The sequence below is a fragment of the Sceloporus undulatus genome, chromosome 2, assembly GCF_019175285.1.
Source record: "Sceloporus undulatus isolate JIND9_A2432 ecotype Alabama chromosome 2, SceUnd_v1.1, whole genome shotgun sequence".
In the NCBI taxonomy this organism is placed as follows: Eukaryota; Metazoa; Chordata; class Lepidosauria; order Squamata; family Phrynosomatidae; genus Sceloporus; species Sceloporus undulatus.
Window position 1 is genome coordinate 62,743,679 of NC_056523.1, and position 20,286 is coordinate 62,763,964.

The 20,286-nt window shown below is 47.8% G+C and overlaps 1 protein-coding gene across 2 annotated transcripts; it reads right to left on the reverse strand.

Annotated features, from left to right (window-relative positions):
- Positions 1-2,382: 2,382 nt before the first annotated feature.
- On the reverse strand, positions 2,383-19,655 carry BARX1 (BARX homeobox 1). Of its 2 annotated transcripts, none has more exons than XM_042447974.1 (4): positions 19,104-19,655; positions 9,828-10,134; positions 6,984-7,068; positions 2,383-3,132 (listed from the first exon to the last, which is right to left on the reverse strand). In XM_042447974.1, exons 1-4 carry the CDS (start codon positions 19,309-19,311, stop codon positions 2,965-2,967), a joined length of 768 nt encoding a protein of 255 aa, XP_042303908.1. In that variant the 5' UTR covers positions 19,312-19,655; the 3' UTR covers positions 2,383-2,964. The 2 variants fall into 2 exon arrangements, with proteins under 2 accessions (XP_042303908.1, XP_042303907.1); XM_042447973.1 differs by having other exon boundaries at positions 18,990-19,655.
- Positions 19,656-20,286: the final 631 nt, after the last annotated feature.

Genomic DNA, 20,286 nt, shown 5'->3' on the forward strand with positions numbered 1-20,286 from the left:
ACCATCTCTGCATAAGTAGATGCGAGCTATTAGTACACCTTTGTTTAAACTGCAAGCCACTTGGGTTGTTTCTGAGTCAGTTTCAGTTCTTAGAGAAGCATCCTTAGAAGGGGGGATGGACCATCCTATGCTACTCTTTTGATTTAAAAAGCTAGATCCTAACAGGCTTGGCTTTGATATTTTTGATGTTTAAACATTTTTGTTTCCTAAACAAAGGCTGAAACCTTAGGAAACTTGAATTTCCGACATCATCATCAGTAAACCCCCTCAACACAACTAACTGCTAAAGCTGAGTCGCAGGGCAACACCAAATAGATACTGGAAACGTTCCATATAAAGGTAAAGGTCTATGGTGTTGAACTCAATGGGACTTTTGAAAAGACACCCATCGGGCTGCGATCTAACAATACAATACTACATTCACAAATCCCGCCTTGAATCCCATTGTGGGAGAATGGCGGGATATAAATCCTTGAAATAAATAAATAAAATCAGATTCATTGACTTCAGTGAGACGTGAAGATGCGCCTTCAAGTTGCCTGTTGACTTATAGCGGCGTCATCCATGAATTTCAAAGGGTTTTCTTAGGCAAGGAATCCTCAGAAGTGGTTTTGCCAGTTCCTTCCTCTGAAATATAGCTTACAGTATCCCATCCATGTTCCAACCAGAGCTGACCCTGCTGAGCTTTCAAGATCAGCTAGGATTGGTGTCTTTAGGGCATAAGTGCATGGCTGCAACTCAGTTGTGCTTTACCCTCTGGTGCGGTTTTCTCTGGGGCCACAACAAACTGCAGTTCCCAGAATTCCACAGCACTGAGCCATAGCACTTAAAGCGGTGTCAACCCGGATTATTCCTGCAGTTTGGGTGGAGCCTTTGACGGCGAGACGGGCCTCTGCATTTCTGTTTCGGGACCCAAGCAAAGCGGATCCTTTCACCTGTGTGCTTGGCTTCTTTAAAGAGACGCATTCCCACAAGGCAATCCCCATTGAACCACTGGAGGAAGCTGACCACCGAAGGACCTCTGACCTGACCCACAGCCATCTCAAGTTTATCTGTCGCAAACTTGACTGGCAGTTTTAATTACATCCGCTTCCTTGCAAAACTAAGTCCAAAGAAAACCCACCGCATTTAATCCCGTGGAATCAATGGAAAGTTCCCACAGAATTCAGCGGGACTTGGAAAGTGCCTGAGCTCAGGCCATTGGCTCCAAGGCTAACTCCCAGGCATTTGAGGGTTAGCAATATATAAAATATCGTCCTGCTTACTTGGGGAACTTAAGCATGAGGTCTTATTGACCTCTATGGGCCTAACTTTCTTCAGACTCGGAGAAGGTGGCCGATTCTTAAGACTCGAAACATCTGAGGTCTCTTTCCTGCTACACAGTTTTTGCACTTTGATATCACTTTACCTGGTATGCTACCCTGCGTTTCTACTTTTGTAGTATCCTGGGTTTTGTAAGTTATTTCGATTCCTGTGCCAGAGAACTTCAGTGCCTCACCAAACTGCTAATCGCAGGATTCCACAAGAGGCAGAAAAAGTGGAATCAACGTTTTACTATTGTGTATCACGAAAGAATAAGAAACGTTAAATCCGACCCTCAACACTCCGTAGCACAATGCATACATTCTTTGCGTTTAAAAGACCGTGCAAAGTGGAACACTTGCCATTGCTTTCAATGGGAGAGGATCAAGGAAGAGCAGACTTCCCGACGGAAGGCGAAAGTCCACCGTATGCTAGGATTTAAGTTGAAGTGCAACCTGTTATGCTGGCTGGATCGCTCCCAGAAGCCTTGTGTCAAACGGCACCGATGCATTTTATTATTATTATCAATATTATTATTTGGATAACCCTTTTGCTTCGACAATTTAGTCCATTGATGTAGTTGCAGCTAAGGCTGCAACCGCACTGCACAAACAGTCCAAGGTGAGACCGGTGTAACCGCCATTGCTCAACACTATGGGAATTGCAACTCATTGTGGCACACCAGAGCTCTCCGACAGAGAAGGCGGAATGTCTCACGAAACGACATTTCCCAGAATTCCATAGCACTGAGCCAAGGCAGACAAGGTGGTGTTAAACTGGATTATTTCTACAGCATGGCCGGAGCCTGAGAGACCGCTTTGACTGCCCTGGCTCAGTGCTAGAGAATCCTGGAAATTGTTGTTTATTGTGGCATCAGTACATATCTCACAAACCGACAGTTCCACAAATTCCCTAGCTTTGACCCAAGACAGTTAACTTTGGGCTGGCAATCAATGGCCCTGAAGCCAGCGGGGGTCTTCCCCCAGAGTCGACCCACCAAAGCTGTTGTTCCTGACCTTGGCGGAGGATGCCCCTGGAGAGGAAGATCTGGGGAAAGGAAGGCATCGCAGGGCTCGGAGCAACCGTTCATAAAATATTTTTATTGACATAAAATCCGTTATCTTCTTATTAATTAAACACCGAATGGGAAAAAATGCGTATGTCTAATATTTTAAGGAACACTCCTCCGCACAACCTTGGATCTCAAGAACCCTCCTGTATCCCACCCCCCCTCCAAGGCCAAAAAGAAACCAAAGAAAGCCCCTCTTTCCCAGAGAGACAAACGGGGGATGCCTTTCCCTTCCCTAAGGACAACGAGGAGGCCCAGGAAATACAACGGTACCGATGCGGAAGAATAGTCTCCACTAACCATTAGGCCACCCTGCTTGTTTCTCTCTCCTCTTCTTCCTCTTCCTCCTGGCAGCTTCAGAGCAACAAAACCAGTTTGCGGGGCCCTCGTGTCCGTGGGGCGTGGGCTCCGAGGCAATTCCCGGACGAGGTCCTCAATGAGGTCTAGTCGATTTGCAAGGCCCCACACTTGGAGGTCCCAAAAACAGACCCGTGGAGGCATGTCCGCCTGGTCCTCCAGGGGTCTTCCTTCCGCCCTTGGTGGGCCCCATCGCCCTCCGAGTCCGCGGGGAGGGCTGGCCCGGGGGCGGTGGGTCATTCCTCCTGGCCGACTTGGGTCGGGGAAGCGAGACTCAGCTCCGGCGGCCTCTCCAGCTCCTTCGTCCTCTCTTGCTCCGTCAGCTGCTCGCTCGAAGGGATGGAGTTCTTCTTCGGGCGTCCTTTGGGCTTGGTGGGCGACTCCAGCCCTCCGCCTTGCAGCACCTGGGGGATAACAAAAAACAAAGGAGGGGGATATGTGGGGGAATGCAGCCACTGATCGCAGGAGCCCAAAAATGTGTTTCTTAAAAAAAAACCAAACTATCCACGTCTGTCTAGAAAACACTCATCTCAGCACCAAGTCCAAGGTGAGGCCCAAAGAAAACACCGGGCAGCTACTCTGTCCTTCCTCCTGGTTTGCACTACCTTTTCTTCTGCCTGGCATGGTTCCTGGGCTTTCAGTGTGAGCTCAGCAGGTAGACAGCCAACAGGTAAGCCTTTCCCCAGCACTATGCTTCTGGGTTGAGCGTAAGGCTTGTTCTTGCCATAGAAAACCCACTGGGCCACCTTGGGCGAGTCACACATTCTCAGCTTCAGATAAACTTGTGATAGGTTCGCCTTAGGGCCATCATAAGTCGGGAATGACTTGAAGGCACACAACAACAAATGCCAGAAAATAGCGTGAAGTCGAAGGCTTTCATGGCCGGCATCCATAGTTTTTTGTGGGTTTTTAGGGCCACATGGCCATGTTCTAGAAGAGTTTATTCCTGACGTTTCGCCAGCATCTGTGGCTGGCATCTTCTCTGAAGATCTTCTCTGAAAATGTCAGCCACAGATGCAGGTGAAACGTCAGGAATAAGCTCTTCTAGAACATGGCCACTTAGTCCGAAAATCTCGCAAAAACCCAGAGAATAGTCTTACTTGTCGGATGTCTACCTCTCACTGTGCAAGGTAAAGGGGTATTCCTGTAGCCAACTCTTTGGACAAGAGCTTTGGTGGGGAACCCTTGATGCAAGGAAGCAAGATCTTCTTTCCTGAGGTTAAGATACCTGCTGGGTTGTTTGAAAGAGGATTTCTGTTACTATTGTATTATTGCCCTCGATTCTGTTTTAAACCAGACTCGTCTGTATGAGCAGGCAAAGGAATCTTCTAACACCTGTGGGACTCAATGGAAAAAAAAAAGTCTGTAGTGTAACCTTTCATAGAAGCAGTCCACTTCCTCATATGCATGAAGCCAACAATGAACTGAGTCTACCAAGGCTTAGGCTCCAAAACCTCTTTCTCCCAGTTAGCCACAAAAGTGCTGCAAAATTCCTTTGTATCCTGTTTCTGTTTGTATTTGAGCACATTTTGGAAGCTTCACTCCTGGGTGGGTACTGAGAGTGTAGAAACACTTTCTGTTTCTATAATAACCAGTTTTGCTGCCCTCCCATTGAAAGGACTACTCACTCCGAGTAAATTTTCTGTTAGGCTCTACAAGGAAGAAAGTCCCATTTTGCTTGCAGGTAAATGGGCATAATAAGCTGGTAGCCTCAAGGATGTAAAGCAGGGGTGAGGAAAAGGTAGAGCTCCAGGTGTCAGCAAAGGTTTGTGGTATCAATGTCACTGGGGCAATAAATCCACTTTAAAAGAGAAATCCAAGGGGTTGAAACTTCCAGTAGTATCTGGAGAGCTGTACTTTGCCCACCTCTAATATAATAGATTTGGGGACGACTCTTTAGGGCCTAAATATGCTAAAAGTACCAGATCCTGCCTGATCTTGGAAGCCCAGCAGGATCATCCCTGGTTGGTACTTGGATGGGACACACACACACACACACACACACAAGACCAGGTGCTGCAGCATATATTTCAGAAAGGGAAACTGCAAAAACCACCTCTGAGTATTCCTTGACTACAAAAATCATTGGTGGCACACACATATATACAATATAAAGGATTAACCTGCATTATTATTATTATTATTATTATTTATATAGCACTGTAGTTTTACACAGCGCCATACATACATGCTTCTGTTAGATTGTCTCCACCAAATTGCTGGAGGCAAGGGCAAGAAAGAGCTCCAGTCCCAGTGAATTCAATGGAGCTTATTCCCAGGGAAATTGCCTTAACAGGATGCATAGCCAATTCCTAGTCATATTATGTTTCATATGATGTACTCATTTGGAAGGCACTCTCATTACTCTGGCCCCAGATTGATTTCCCCCCTACCTGCAGTCACAGATGTTCTGCAACCCCCTGTTCAACTTGTTCAACTTGCCTATCAGTTCCTCTTGTGTCTCCCTAACTTAGTTAGTGCAGCTTTGTCCCCAAAATGTACACTGACAGAATTATTACTAATATGTAATAATCCTGAGTGTGAGTCAAGTCCCACTTATATAAATGAAGTTGATTTCCACAGATGTGTGGTTAGAATGGCCTCTCTCTTTGCTTTGAAGTAAGCATGGGCAAGATCAGCATATAAGGCACTGACTTAAAGCAACAAAAATAAACATGACATCATCTCATTAAGGCCAGCAAATGCTATTTAGGGAAGATTACAGTCTCTCCCTTTCCCCAAAAGCTTAGGCAAATCATGATATTGTTTTGGAAATTCAGCTTCATGTCCCCTGAATGGAGCAGAGCCCTTAAAGGCATTAGTGTGAAAGCCCTGATTGCCATTGCACTAAAGCTCCACATTTAAACTATTGGTAAATAAAGGCTAGATCCACACTGTTTTGCCATACCATAGCTCCCTCTGAAAATTGTGTGTGTGTGTGTGTGTGTGTGTGTGTGTGTATGTCTTCAGATCTGTTGACTTATGGTGACCTCATGAATTTCATAGGGTTTTCTTAGGCAATAAATACTCAGATGTGGTTTTGTCAGTTCCTTCCTCTAAAATATTTTTTATGTTTTTATTTTATTTATATGCCACCTTTCTCCCAGAGAATTGCATGACTTTCCTGGAATGACCCAAGGCAGCTCATTAGTAATTCACCATTACTAATTTGTTTCATGGGTTTTTTCCTAGACTAAAGCATGAGTTAGGACAGTTTGATCCTCTATGGATGTGTGTTAAACTGGTTCAATGCTGGCTAAGTGAGGTTAGAATTGCAGCCTTACTCTAGATCCAATTCTTGGTGTACAAGGCCTACCCCCATTACGAAGCAAGAGACTAAGGTCTTCATCTCTGTACCAGAAAAACCAAATCCACCGCACCCCTATTTATCTTGGTGGAGACTGCATCCAGGACATGTGGAGTGGTTTTCTCTGAATCATATAAAGCCAGCCATGCACAAATGTCTGCCAGTTATGTTTGGCCTTTGAGATGCTTTTTGGGACTTCAATTCCGCAAAGCCCCAGCAGAACTGAGAACTGAGGCCTTAGGAGGACTAGAACCAAGGGTTTTCAGCTGAGATCCCTCCACTTGATTGGTTCAGCTTTGGCTGGAGGAATATCAGAGCAGAGATCTTTGACCCTGCTACAAGCTACTGAGATAACTATTTGAGAAAGATGTTCTGCCATTGTGGCTTCCACACAACTTTGTTCTGGATACACAGCAGCTGATCGCTACAGAGTGAGGAAATCAATGGGTGTCCAGGTATATGGCTTATCATGAAGAGGATCAGCCTTTAAAGTGTCACTCAGTTGGGGTGAGCAAGGCCAAGGTCAAACCCTTACTTGGGAATGGGGTGAAGAGAAAACAAAGGCTTGCCAGTACCATTATAACCATAAGAACAAGGGTGAGGGACCTTTGGATCCCATCAGCCCCAGTGGTTGGGAGATGTATTTCAGCAACACCTTCACATCCACAACTTCCCCTCCCTCCAAAAAGTCTTAAGATGAAGTAAGCTTCTTTTCACAAGCAGATGTAGCCGAGCACAACACCTGCAGTTTGGCCACTGAGTGTCCTGGGATGAAGGGAGTTGTAGTAGACCATAGCTGAAGGACCTTGGTTGGAGGCTATAAATCTGTCTCTTCTGCCTTTTCCAGGTGGCAAAGAAAACTCATTAGGTGGGAATGATTATTTTTGCCTGTAGCTGTCCATGAAAGTAGGGAGTTAAAGCAAAACATAGTCCACCAAGCACACTTACTATTTTCTTCCATTTCATCCGCCTGTTTTGGTACCAGGTTTTCACTTGCAGTTGACTCAGGCCCAGGGATTCTGCCAGGTCTATCCTGCAGGGGAGAAACAAAGCATCACTATAACATCCTGCTCATATCCACTCAGTTCCACCCATCCCTCCATCCGCTCCCACAGGTTTCCCTTTGGATGCCTTCACTGCCACCACCCTTCCTCCTCTGTAAATTGATCACTCTCTTTCCAGGTTTTTTTTTTTAGCACAGCCCTTCAAAACCGGAGATCCTGTGACTCTTCAGATGTTGCTGGATACATCAAACTGAGCACCTGATGTACACACAAGTTACGTAAGCTACAGTTTTAGTCGTTAAATTTCAGGTCTTCTGATTATGGGGAGCAAGCCAATTTACTAAATTTCAAGTTTTGCTCAACTGTTTGTGGTGGGGGGGGGGAGAGAGAGAATAAAAGAAATATCATCTCAATATACATTGTCCTGTGATGTAGGCTATTTTAGAGGAAGGAACTGGCCAAACCACCTCTGAGCATTCCTTGCCTAGGAAAACCAGATGACATTCATGGGGTTGCCATAAGTCAACAGGCGACTTGAAGGTGCACACACATTTGTTTGTTTTTTCACTTTTTTACTATTATGATTTAATTTAGGTATATGTTGCTTTAATCTGTATTGTGAGCTGCCTTGAATTTCGTATCAGGCAAAAGATGGGCTACTAAATTAACAAATAAATAAAATAATTGTTGTTGCATAATTCATATTTTTAGATTAATGCTATTGGGCCTCTCGAATTTGACATGGTCTAGGGCCTTAATCCTCTGCTGATCAGATAACAGTTTCTGGAGAACTGCATGACTTTTACTGGAATGAAATAAACGTCTGTTCTTTCAAGCATATCTTCTCCAAAGCTCTGCAAGATAGGCAATCTGAATAGGGAGGGAGTAATTTGCTCAGAAAGTCACTTGCTCAAATCTGAACCCACACAGGTCCAAACTACTATGCCTACTTTATTTTTCTCCGGCGAGCATGCCTTCCAAGATGAATACTTGAGAAAAGTATTTTGTAACCTCTGAGTGGACCTTGTAGAGACAGCACCCCAATTAGTTTCTCAGATTTGTCTTATGGCCAACCTGAGTTCCTTTGCTCTCCATGACTGAATACATGCTACATATATCCATGTATAAATCTAGAAATTTTAGTCAAAAAATCAACCCCAAAACACTGGGTTGAGTTATCCATGGATCAATGTAAGTATTGTATAGGTTAACTCTTATCAAAATAGGAGCCATCCCTTTCTCTGGGTAGAGTGGTGAAAAGTCAGAGGTTTGTCTATCCCAGGAAAACGTAAAAGAAGCACCAGCCACCTCTATTCTCTCTACTGCGGTGCTGCTTCCGGGCTTTTTGAATGCCTGACCAGGAAAATAGCGGCATAATTTTCTTTAGCTTCATCCTTTACATTCTTTGTTACATGTCCCTAAGTTTTACCCTTGACTTATACATGGGTTATATCAAAATCTATAATTTTGGTCCAAAAACCTATTCTCAATCTATATGTGAGGTTGACTTATAGTTGAGTATATACCTTGTTAGTAGTTAGTTGGGGGGGGGGGGGGTGAGGGGGGTGAAGGGGGGTGAAGGAGAGATGGATAATTACTTGGAATCCTTCAATGATATGTTTAGATAGCACCTAGGGAACCCCGAAGCTGTGCCTGGTTCCTTTGGTGGGAAGGGAAGAAGCAAGGACTGGGGCCATCAGGGTTGGTGGCATGTGTGTGTACAATATGCCTTCAAGTCTCCTGTCAATTTATGACCCCATGAATTTCATAGGGTTCATAGAGGTGGATTGGCTAGTTGTGCAGTTGTTGTTTCCCTTCAAGTTGTTTCTGACTTATGGCAGCTCTAAGGTGAATCTATGACGGGGTTTTCTTGACAAGATTTGTTCCTAGGATGGGCCGCCTCTACCTTCTGAAATGTGACTTGCCCAAGGTGGTTTCCACGACTGAGCAGGGTTTCAAGTCCTGATCTCCAGAGTTAAAGTACCACTACACCAGGCTAGTTCTCTTTCCCAGTTTCTTTCTCTCGAATATAGCCTACAGCACGCAATGGTCGTTGGTGGTTTCCCATCCAAATATTAACCAAGGCTGGCCCTGCTTAGCTTCCAAGATCTGAGCCAGTTGCCTTTGGGAGACTTTAAATTTCTGAGTGCAGATGCTGTGTGAGGAGGACCAAGACAGGATTGCCAAACCAGCTATTTCCGATCCCGATCACGACCCCACTTCCTAGGGCTTGAAGGGCCGCCAGAATCTCCAGAGGCAAGGCATTTTTCAGGCATCCAAAGGAGCACCAAGTCTTGGCTTTGGGATACATAGTGCAGACACTTACAATTTAACCAGTGAACCGCACAATTCCCACCCCTGTTTCAAATCTTTCAGCGAGTTATTGCAAACCTATTATTATTATTATTATTATTATTATTATTATTATTATTATTATTATTATTATATAACTTTATATTAAACCATTTTTCCCTAAGAGTTTTAGGGAGTTTTCTTCTTTTTAACAGAGGTGTGCAGAATAATAAAAAGTTGTTGGTGTACATGAACTGACTTAAAACAAAAACTATTCAATGCAGTCTGAATGTCGGGGCTGCATGTAGTGGAGAATCTTCCACACAAGACCCTTTGGGATGGGAGAAGGCACACCCAGGAACCATTTTTTCAAAGATGCCCTGCCCGGGGGCTATGCTAGTTCGGGATTCTGGGAGCTGCACTCCAAAAGGTCTCAGCCATTGCCCGGTAGGGCTTGGCATCAGATGGCAGTATCCCTGAGCCCTTCCTTGCCCACCTGTCCGGCGTGGAGAGGTACTTCTGCTTCTCGAAGCGCTTCTCCAGCCCCATCAGCTGCAGCTCGGTGAAGACGGTGCGGCTCCGACGGCCTTTCTTGGCTTTGCTGCCGGCCTCGGAGGCGGCTCCGGCGGCCCCGGGTTCCAGCTTCCCTCGGAAATGGAGCTCGAGGGGCAGGTGGGGGGCTGGGGATCCCCCTTGGAGCCCGGACCCTGCCGCCAAGAGAGCCGCCGGACTCAGGCCCGAGCAGCCCAGCGGCGCCAGAGGAAACTTGAAGACGGCCGCCGCCTGCTCCGCTTTCAGAACCGCTAGAGAAAGAGAGAGAAAGAGAAAGGAGGTTGGTTATTCAAGCCTTCCACTGGTTCCAAGGCTCTGGAAAGTAACTTTTTTTGGGGGGACTGCACCTCCCAGAATCCCCAGCCACCCAGCTAGGTTGGGAGATGTAGGATCCCGATTGACTTCGCTTGAAGGTCCTACCATTTGCAGAGTTTTCAGGCAAGGAACCGAAACCCACCTTGTATTGTGGCTCAGTTCCAGAAAGGAGAGGGTGGTCAGATGTCCTCACCGCCAAGGAGGACAGGACACCGTAAAATGTAGGGAGGGAAAAAATGTAGGGCATGACCGAACAGAAGCTCAAAACACTCAGATAAATGTACATTTCATGCTAGACTGAGCCATGCTTAAAGGTAGGAGATTTTGGAATTCCTCCTGGGCAGAAAAGGCAGGCTGAAATGTACAACGTGTCGGGAAAAGGAGGATGTCTGGTCACCCTGAGAAATGCCCTAAGAAAAAGTTCTTGTTCGGTTCTGCTAAGTGTGGAGGATGCTGAGTATGCCTTCCGCACTATGAAGTTGTAGTAATGTGATTCCACTTTGACTGTTCTGGTTCCATCCTGTGGAATCCTGGGATTGGCAGTGGTTGTTGTTGTTGTTGCTGCAGCTGTGTGCCTTCAAGTCATTTCCGATTTATGGTGACCCTAAAGCGAACCTACCCTGGGGTTTTCTTGGCTAGGTTTGCTCAGAGGTTGAGGCTGAGAGAGTGTGACTTGCCCCAGGTCACCCAGTGGGCTTCATGGCCGAGAGGAGGCCGCACCCTAGTCTCCCGAGTCCTAATCCAAGACTCAAACCACTAGGCCAGCCAATGGAGGGCGGGGCATTTGGCATTCCCAACCAGGGAGCTGTCTTGACGCCTCCCAAACCGGGATTTCTGGGGATGGTAAAAGGGCAGTTACTCACAGCGATGTCATGAAGCTATCCTCGCCTCTGGGAGTCACAGTCCAGCGGCGTCTGGAGGGGCCACAGATTTCCATTCTCTGTTTGAGAATGTCAGTCTCATCCTGCTAGCAGCACTTTTGTCGCCATGTGCCCTCAAGTCAGCTTCGAGTTTTATGGAGAACGTACGAGAGACTTCCAAGAACCCCTCAAGTCTTTCCAACTCAGGGCCTTGGTTGCATGCATCACTTCGCCTGTCGCGGGGCCCTGCTCAGAGCTGTTGTTATACGCCTTCACATGGACCCCGACTTATGGCGACCCTATTTTCTTGGCGTATATCCACACTGTATAATTATAGCCGTTCCAGACCACCGTGGCTCCTTTTGATGGAATTCTGGGAGGTGTAGTTTGGAAGGACTTAGCATTAGTTTTTTGTGGGTTTTTCGGGCTCTGCGTCCATGTTCTAGAAGAGTTCATTCCTGGCGTTTCACCAGCATCTGTGGCTGGCATCTTCTCTGAATGTGGCCATGTTCTAGAAGAGTTTATTCTCCGAAGATGCCAGCCACAGATGCTGTCGAAACGTCAGGAATAAATTATTCTAGAACATGGACACATAGCCCAAAAATCCCACAAAAAACTATGGACCACGAAAGCTTTCGACTTCTCATTGGACTTAGCATTCTTTGCCAGAGAGTTGTAGTGGACTACAGAGGTCTAGCAGCGAATGCTAAGTGCCATACCGAACTACAAATCCCAGGACATAACTCTCAGGAGTTAAAGTGATATTAAACTGCTACCATAGGTTCGCTTTAGGGTCGCCGTAGAAACGACTTGAAGGCACACTACAACAACAAGGGCTGTGCACTTTAACTGTCCGGATTCAGTCAAAGGAGGTTTGCCTTGACCCTGGGACTCTCAAGGCGAAGGGAGCTGAACCTTGGACTCACAAATTCAAGGCTGTACCATGGAGGCACATGTATCTGGGAAACTCTCCCCGAACAAAGCAGAAGCAGATGCAGCACTGGATCTTGATGGGACTTGCCCCGAGGTAAATGTGTCTGTGGCTACAATCTTTAAGGATCTGCGTAGCGATCCCAGCTACTTCTATGGATGCCCGGACCATAATAATAACATTAATTAAAATAAATAATACAAATCAGTGCCCGGTTGGCTCCGTTGTAAACAAATTAAGATGCCCGGTCCACCACTTGTGTAACGAGGACGAACTGGATCCTTCCAGGGTTTTAAATAAAAAAAGAACAAGCATGGTTATGACTCTGGAGACCAGGGTTCAAATCTCCGTTCGGCCATGGAAACCCACAGGATGACTTTGGCCTAGTCACACTCTCTCAGCCTCAGAGGAAGGCAAAGTCAAACCTTCTCTATCTTGCCAAGAAGCACTGGCCATGCGTCGAGAACGATTTGAAAGCACACAACAACAACAACAACAACAAAAACAATTGTTTTTTTAAAAAAGCAGCAATGACTCAACTGTCACTCTCAGATCGCTTCCTAAGGATCTCCATTATGGGAATGGAAATGGAAATTAATACAAAGTTAGTTTGAATTTGGAGGGAGGTAGGCTTTGTGTTTTGTTCCTTTGTTTTATAGGTGGCAGCCCCTCTGTAAAGTTTTGAGACAGCTCCCCGAATTTGGATATACTGATAATTCATTAAACTGCTCCCACCGATCATATATATATATATATATATATATATATATATATATATATATATATTGTCGTAGAAGCAACAGATCAGATTTCCTACACTTACAAAGCGAATAACACAGACCCCTTGAAAATGCTTCCTTAAAATGTTATTCTTTATACATGAAAATATTTTCGAATCTTAGACAAATTAAGTTTCTCTGGAATTTAGAGGGAAAGTCAGTAAGAAGTTTGGGTTCCCTTAAATTTCAAGTAATAAGTTTCGGAAATGGTCACGTTTTATACGCAAATGTGGTGTTGAATTTAGCTTAAGAGAAAAGCAGTGGCGAATCTCCTTGGCATAGATCTTGCCCAGAAAACCCTTGCTGTGTGCCTTCAACACGTTTCCGACTTATGGCAACCCTAACCGCGAACCTATCGCGGGGGTCTTCTTAGCAAGACTTGTTTAGAGGAGATTTACTTTTGCCTCCCACTGAAGCCGAGAGAGTGTGACGTGCCCAATGTAACACAATCGGTTTCCATGGCCAAGCGGGGAGGATGGGAGACCACCAACGAATACCCGGTGCTGTAGGCTATATTTCGGAGGAAGGAACCGTCAAAACCACCTCTGAGTATTCCTTGATTAAGAAAACCCTATGAAATCTATCGGGTCCCCATTAGAGGACAGGCGATTTGAAGGCACCTAACACACACGTAAACTTGAATCCACTTGAAGGTAATAACAAAGCAGGGTTTAATAAAGGGACTCTTAAGGGGATGAGAACAGCGTCTTTTTAATTCCTACTGGGGTGGGGAATCGCTTTTGTATTAATTATGCAATCCTGTACTAAAGAAGGTCGCTTTCGATAGGTCCCATTGCTTTCAGTAGGGCTTATTCCCAAATCTAAAACGTCAGCTTTAGATTTCCATCTACCCACACACGCGCAGGACTGAGCTCGAAAGGTTTCTAAACTCCAACACAAACTCTGTTATTTAGGATTATACCCTTCCTTGATCCCAAAACATCATAGCTACAAAACTACAAAATTAAGAAGCAAATGCAAGATCTAGTCAAGTTAACATAAAAGCCCCCACTCCTTGGAGGAAATTTAACAGGCGCTGGATTTTCCTCCTCGAAAAATAACGGGGCGGCTTCCAGTGTTCACTTTTTGTCTCTGTCTGCACAGCACTTTTCTCAGGCAATTTACATGGAAGAAAGCCACACACTGGGTCCAGTGAACTTTGTTCCTGAAAAGGCACCCGAAGGGTCTTCAGATATAGGATGAGATTGCAAACTGATGTGGAATTCCCTCATATTTTATCCAGGTGGGATTTTCCCCCCTTATTGATCTTGCGGAGAGAACGGGAAATAAGTGCAATTTACACATTCACATAAGCCAAGTGAAGCCCATCCCTATTTTATATTTGGAACAGAAGCACTCTGTATCCAATTACTACTTGCTTTAAACAAAAGAGAGAGAGAGAGAGAAAGGTAAAATCTTATCATCTCAGGTCTCTCCTTCTAGCAGATGGTAAAGAAGTGTTCAAAGGGGGAAAAAAACCAATAAATTAAGCACAAGGATCCCTTTTCTATCTCTGGCCTGTAAATCCAGAATCTAGGCTCCAGCCTGTGAATTCCAACTCTAAACCACATTTTCATCCCCGCTTAAAAACACTGCATGGAAATCCCCCCCCCCCCCCCCCCCCCCGCTTTGAAGTCAAAATAAAGAAGAGTGTGTTTGGAATCGGAATCAGGTCGAGTTAACTTGCCCTTGATTCAACTAGTGGTAAAAATTCCTCTTTCTGGCAGATCTAAAATGGGGGATCAAGCCTTCCTTCCTGGACTGATGGAGAGGGAGTGACGGGGAAAGCGCCCGTGGTATTTGTCTCCTCAAGTGTAGAAGAGCGTTCAACGCAACCCAAAGGCACGAAAGGCCTCTCCCCTGGTGGCACCGTCGTCCTGCTACAATTGGCACTCTAAGTCCATTTCGTTTCTTATGGCAAACCTCGAGCAAACGGGTCTCCCCGACTGTGAGACTGAATCACAAAGTTGGAAGAGACCCCAAGGGCCATCCAGTCCATCCCCTTGCCATGCAGGAACTCATAAACCCCCAACCCCCACACAGATGGCCATCCAGCCTCTGCTTAAAGACCTCTAAGGAAGGAGACTCCACTACACTCCCAGGAAGGAGTCTGTTCCACTGTCGAACAGGAAGTTCCTCCTAATGTTGAGGTGGAATCTCTTTTCCTGGAGCTTGCATCCATTGCTCCGGGTCCTTGTCTCTGGAGCAGCAGAAAACAAGATTGCTTCCTCCTCAGTGTGACACCCCTTCAAAGATCGAAACAGCGCCATCACATCACACCTCAACCACCACATTCGAAGCCCCTCCAATATCTTTGAAATGGAATATATATTTCCTGGCCATTGCCATCCAGTTTTCTCGCCATGCCTGCCGCAAAGGTCTCTCCTTACTGAAGAGGGCCCCCAAAACTAGCACTATGGGGGTAGCTCCAGTGTGATAAGGACTGTAATCTGGAGTCTCTCAAACGGAGAGGCCAGAGAGCTGAACACGGACGGGAAACAAGAGGATAATGAAAAGATCCGCTTTCATGGTGGGGACGAGGGCCCTTTTGGGGGGAATCGAGACACGAAGGCGAATCGGAAATGTAAGTGGGAATGAGCCCCGTAGGTAAGCCAGCCAAGGGATCTTACAGCACCTTTGAGACTGACTGCAAGAGAGAAGTTGGGAGCAGGAGCTTTCGGAGCCTGGAGCCTTCTTCCTCAGATGCATGCCGAAAGCTCTTGCTCCCAACTTCTTTCTCTCAGTGAGTCTCAAAGATGCTGCAAGATCCCTTGGCAGACTGGTTTTTGAGACGAACTCTGCTACGCCATGAAATCCTGGCCCACAGGGCATCTCTAGGGACTTTTGTTATAGATTTTCAGCCCTTGCAAACGGGGAAAGGCTATTCTTTCTGGACGGCTTGGCCTGCCGCTCCTTTGGACTCTTCTTCCTTTCTCAACGCACAATAAGGGCGAAAAGAAATCCTTCGGGTTTCATCTGTTTTGCCTTTCCCTTAAAAAAAAACCAACAACAACATGGGGTGGCGTCAGAAAACCCCACCAGGTTTTCAGGGGAGGGGGAACTCCCTAGCTATTCTAGCCGTGTTAGTCTGCAGAATCAGTACATACTTAGAGAGATCTTGCAGCACCTTTGAGACTGATAGAAAGAAAGACATTGGCAGCATGAGCTTTCCTAGACTTCACTCTACTTCCTCAGATGCATTTGAGCTAGCCATGTTGCTGTGGTGTTCATTCCCGATTCAAAACCAAAGGAAAACTGGAACAAGCCATTTTTTAAAAATCATCTGGGTTTATTTTCGACTGCTGTTGTTGCTGTGTGCTTTCAAGTCATTTGTTTGTTTATTTGTTCGGAGACCCTACCATGGTGTTTTCTTGACATGCTTTGTTCAGAGGCGGTTTGCCATTGCCTTCCCTTGAGGCCGAGAGAGTGTGACTCGCCCAAGGTCATCCAATGGGTTTCCATGGCCGAGCTGGGACTCGAATCCTGGTCTCCAGAGTCGTAGTCCAACACTCAAACCACAAAAACATGGGGGGAGGGGGGTATAGCTTGTGGAGAAGCCTCTTTTCTTCTCAGAAAAGCAAAGTCTGGTTTCTTTGCTGAGTCTCTTTAGACTTTTGAGGCGAGAGGCCCTTTTCATGCCAATCTCCGGCCCTGTGGCTCCCACAGGAGGTCAGCTTCCATTTAGCTTCCAAGCAGATGGCAGAGGCACAAAAGGAGAGGATGCCAGGGATCGGAAGGGGGCTTTAGAGAAGGAAAGGAAGAGCTGAGGTTTTAGGAGAGTGGAGGAAGAAGATCCACTAGGCCACATATTAACAAAGACTGGCATTTTAAGTCTTCGATAAAGGTTATTCCTTCCTTCTTTCCCTGAATTCTACAGCGACGAGGTGTGCTTCTAGGCTGGCCCAGATACCCGCCTATCTGTCTCAGCCAGAACAGAGTGAAGGGATCCATTTCATTTAAAAATGGTTGGCCTCCCAAGTTCCTATGGATTCAATACATCTTTGTCGTTGCTGTATGCCTTCAAGTCGTTTCTGACTTACGGCAACCTTCAGGAGAACATTTCCTGAGGGGTTTTGTTTTTGGCAAGATTTGGGCAGATGAGGTTTGCCTTTACCTTCCCCTGAAGCTGAGAGAATGTGACTTGCCCAAAGCAACACTGGAGAAATAACCTGGTTTGGCACCACTTTAACTCGTTCTGGTTCAAGACTATGAGATTCTGGGAGTTGGAGTTTGTTGTGTGCCCAAAGCGGAGCGGAGCTCTGGGCCCCAGAACAAACTCCAACTCCCAGAATTCCATAGCCTTGAGCCAGGGCAGTCAAAGCGGTGCCAAACCGGGTTATTTCTCTAGTGTGGATGCAGCCCCGGCTGCTTTGGGCAAAAGGAAAAGGAAATCCTCGTATTGGGGTGACCAAATGTCCTCGCCGCCAAGGAGGACAAGGCAGAGCAAAATGGAGGACATTCCAGGAGAAAAAGAAATGGAGGAAGTTACCAAAACGAAAGCTATAAACAGTAATGTAAATATCAATGTGTGCTTATTAGTCCTGCCCTAAATGGAGGACATTTTGGAATCTCTCCTGGACAGAAGGATGGCGTGGAGGACGTGTCCGGGAAAAGGAGGAGCCAGCTCACCCCGGGTCGCCATAAATCGGAGTTCGACAGGGATCAATAACAACAGCCAAGCCTCACTGTTTTTCAGGATGTTTTCTGTGCCCCAGTTCTGTTCAGGATCTCAATCCTTAAACCATTACATTTCGCACATTTTCCTGTCTCAGAAAACTTTTCCAAGGCCTATGTTTTTATTGTCGTACCTAAGATATTAGGCTGATATGAATCTGGGCATTTTCTCCTTATGGTCTCTTGGCTCTTTAGGCCAAGAAAACCAGAAGATAGGGTTGCTTCAGGGTCGCCATAAATCAGAAACGATTTGAAGGCACACAACAACAACTCTTCTTGCCTTGCTGAAGACCTTGGATTAAATGTGCCGTGGATCTGGGCTAGTCATTTAGTATTGCAGACTACTTATACCCTCAACATCCCCCTTAAAAAGATAATGCTGAAATAATTTATTCTGGAAGATACATTTTGCCCTGAAGGAGGCTACTGAGGCTGATATACGATTTAAATGATCTAATTTGGAGTTGTCTCGTTTAGCGCCGAGGATCTCTCAGAATATATCGTTTCGGGGTCGCTTTTTAAAGTTTTAAAACTGGGTTGGATAGCCGGAGGAGGTGATGCCGTTTGAAAGGAAGAAGTCGACTCCGGCATCATTTTTACTGCGTAAAAGACAAGGCTGCTATCCGTTTAATTCTGTTTGAGTCGCTAAAATTGAAAGGGGTTTGACCTCTAATCAGTCCATTTACGACTGCAGCTTTTCTGCCTGACCCAGGGCCCTAGGGCTGCATGCATAAATATGGGAAGAAATCCCACGGAGGGAATTCCCTGGGAAAGCAAGAGGCGTTGCTGCGGGACCTTGGGGCCTTGGACGGAGCCGGGGAGCTCGAGTCTGACCTCCGCGCGGGTTTCCTGGGAAGCCAGTCTCTCCGAGTCCAACAACAAAGAGCCCTAAGGGCTACGGAAGTTTAGGATGCCACCCCAAGAGCCTTGGACTGAGGGGGAGCGTGAAGTCAGGGCGGGTTTCGCGGACCTTTCTGCGCCGAGGAAGGGGAGACTTTTTCTTGCCTGTCTTTGGCCAGTTGCCCCCCATCCTCAGGGCGAGTGGGTCGGGAGGGGGGCAAGTCAAGAGCCCCATCGGCAACAAAGAGAGCCCCAGGGGGCTCAGAGGGAGTGGGGTGCCAGGGATTGCAATGCGGGCGGCTAGGCCTTAACGGAGCCCCCACCCGGCCCAGGAGGAAAAAGAGAAAGAGAAGGAAAGACAGGGAAGGAAAGGGAAGAAAGAGAGGAAGGAAGGAAGGGAAAAAGAAAGGAAGAAAGAGACAGAAAGGAAGAAAGGAGAAGGGAAAAAGAAAGAAAGAGAGAGAGAGAGGGAAGGAGGGAGGGAGGGAAGGGAAGAAAGAGAGGAAGGGAGGAAGGGAAAAAGGAAGGAAGGAAGGAAGGGGAAGGAAAGAAGAAAGAAAGAGAGAGGGAAGGAGGGAGGGAGGGAGCGAGGGAAGGAAGGAAGGAAGGGGAAGAGGAGTGGAAAGGAGAGGAAAGGAATGAAGTTTTCTGGCCACCCCCTCCCACCGACAATAACAATAACCATAACAACAGCACTAGCACTGCACCTTGGCAATAGAGGCGATGTGGAGGGCTGGCCCCAGCCGCGGGGGAAGGCGGCCCTCCTTGGGGTTCCTGGCGGGGCTGAGGCCCGGGGCAGCAGCGGCGGCGGAGGTACGTACCGAGGGGGCTGGGGTAGGGCCGGGCCGAGAGCAGCGCCTTCACCCCGAACTTGAGCAGCTCTCCCGCGGGGGGCGACGCCTTGGCGTCCGGGTGGTCCGTCAGGATCTCCTCGATCATAAAGCTCCGGTAGCGGTGGGGTCGGGGGTCGGCGAAGGGGTCGGCGGGGAAATAGTGGGCGGCGGCGCCCAGGTCCAAGGGGTGCTGCATGGCGCCCGCGGGGCCCAAGAGGCCTAGCCTTCCCCGGCAGACCCCCGGCTGGGGCTCAGCGGCTCCTCCGCTCCGGGACTGATCCGCTCCGGAGGCCGAGGGGAGGCCGAAGGGAGACCGAGGGCAGCATCCTGGCGGCGGGGCCGGAGCCCCGATCCCCTGGGAAGAGCCTCCGAGGGTCTCCGCCTGGTGTGTCCCGCCCAGATCCCCGACAGAGGGGAGGGAGCCCCCTCGGCCAAGCTGGCCAGCTCCGGCTGCTCGAAGGCGCGGCGGCCTCCGAGGCTCCCTTCCCCTTCTTCTTCCCCTTCCCCTTGGCCTCCTCTTCTTCCTCCTCTCCGGGTCCTCTCCTCCGTCGGCGCTTCCTTTCTCCGCCCCGGGGCTGCTCCAGAGGACAGCCTATTATAGAGCTCAGGCTGGACGGGGCCGGGGAGGACCGGGATCGGAAGGGGAGAGGGGGAGAGAGAGGGAGAGAGAGAGAGAGGCGGCGGGCGGGCCTAAAGTCGGGGCGGGGGAGTACCTGGGCAAGAAGCCCTTGGTCTCTCGCCAATGCCAGCCAGGAGCCCCCCTCGCCCTGGCCAACACACACCCTCCCTCCCTCCCTCCCTCCCCCCGATCCCTCCATGATGTGGGCGGAAGGCGGAGGGAAGCACCTGGGCCCCCTCTTCCATAGGGCCAGGTGGAGGCCAACCTAGACGAAGGAAGGAGTCTGTGACAGCCCCCCTCCTCTCTCCTTCCCCCGCCTTGACCCTTTTTACGGGAAGGAGGGGGTGGGGAGTAGGGAGGTCGCCTCTTGGGTCGTCCTCACCGCCAGCGGGATCGCCAAAGGTCCCCAGCCGACGAGGCAGAGCCCTTCCTTCCTTTAGCCTTCCCTTCAGAAGCCATGCCAGGAAGCCTCTGCGCCTGGAGCGACCTGTCTCACACCTGGAGGACCCAGCCTCACTTCTCCAGACTTCTTCTCTTGCACACTCACACTCT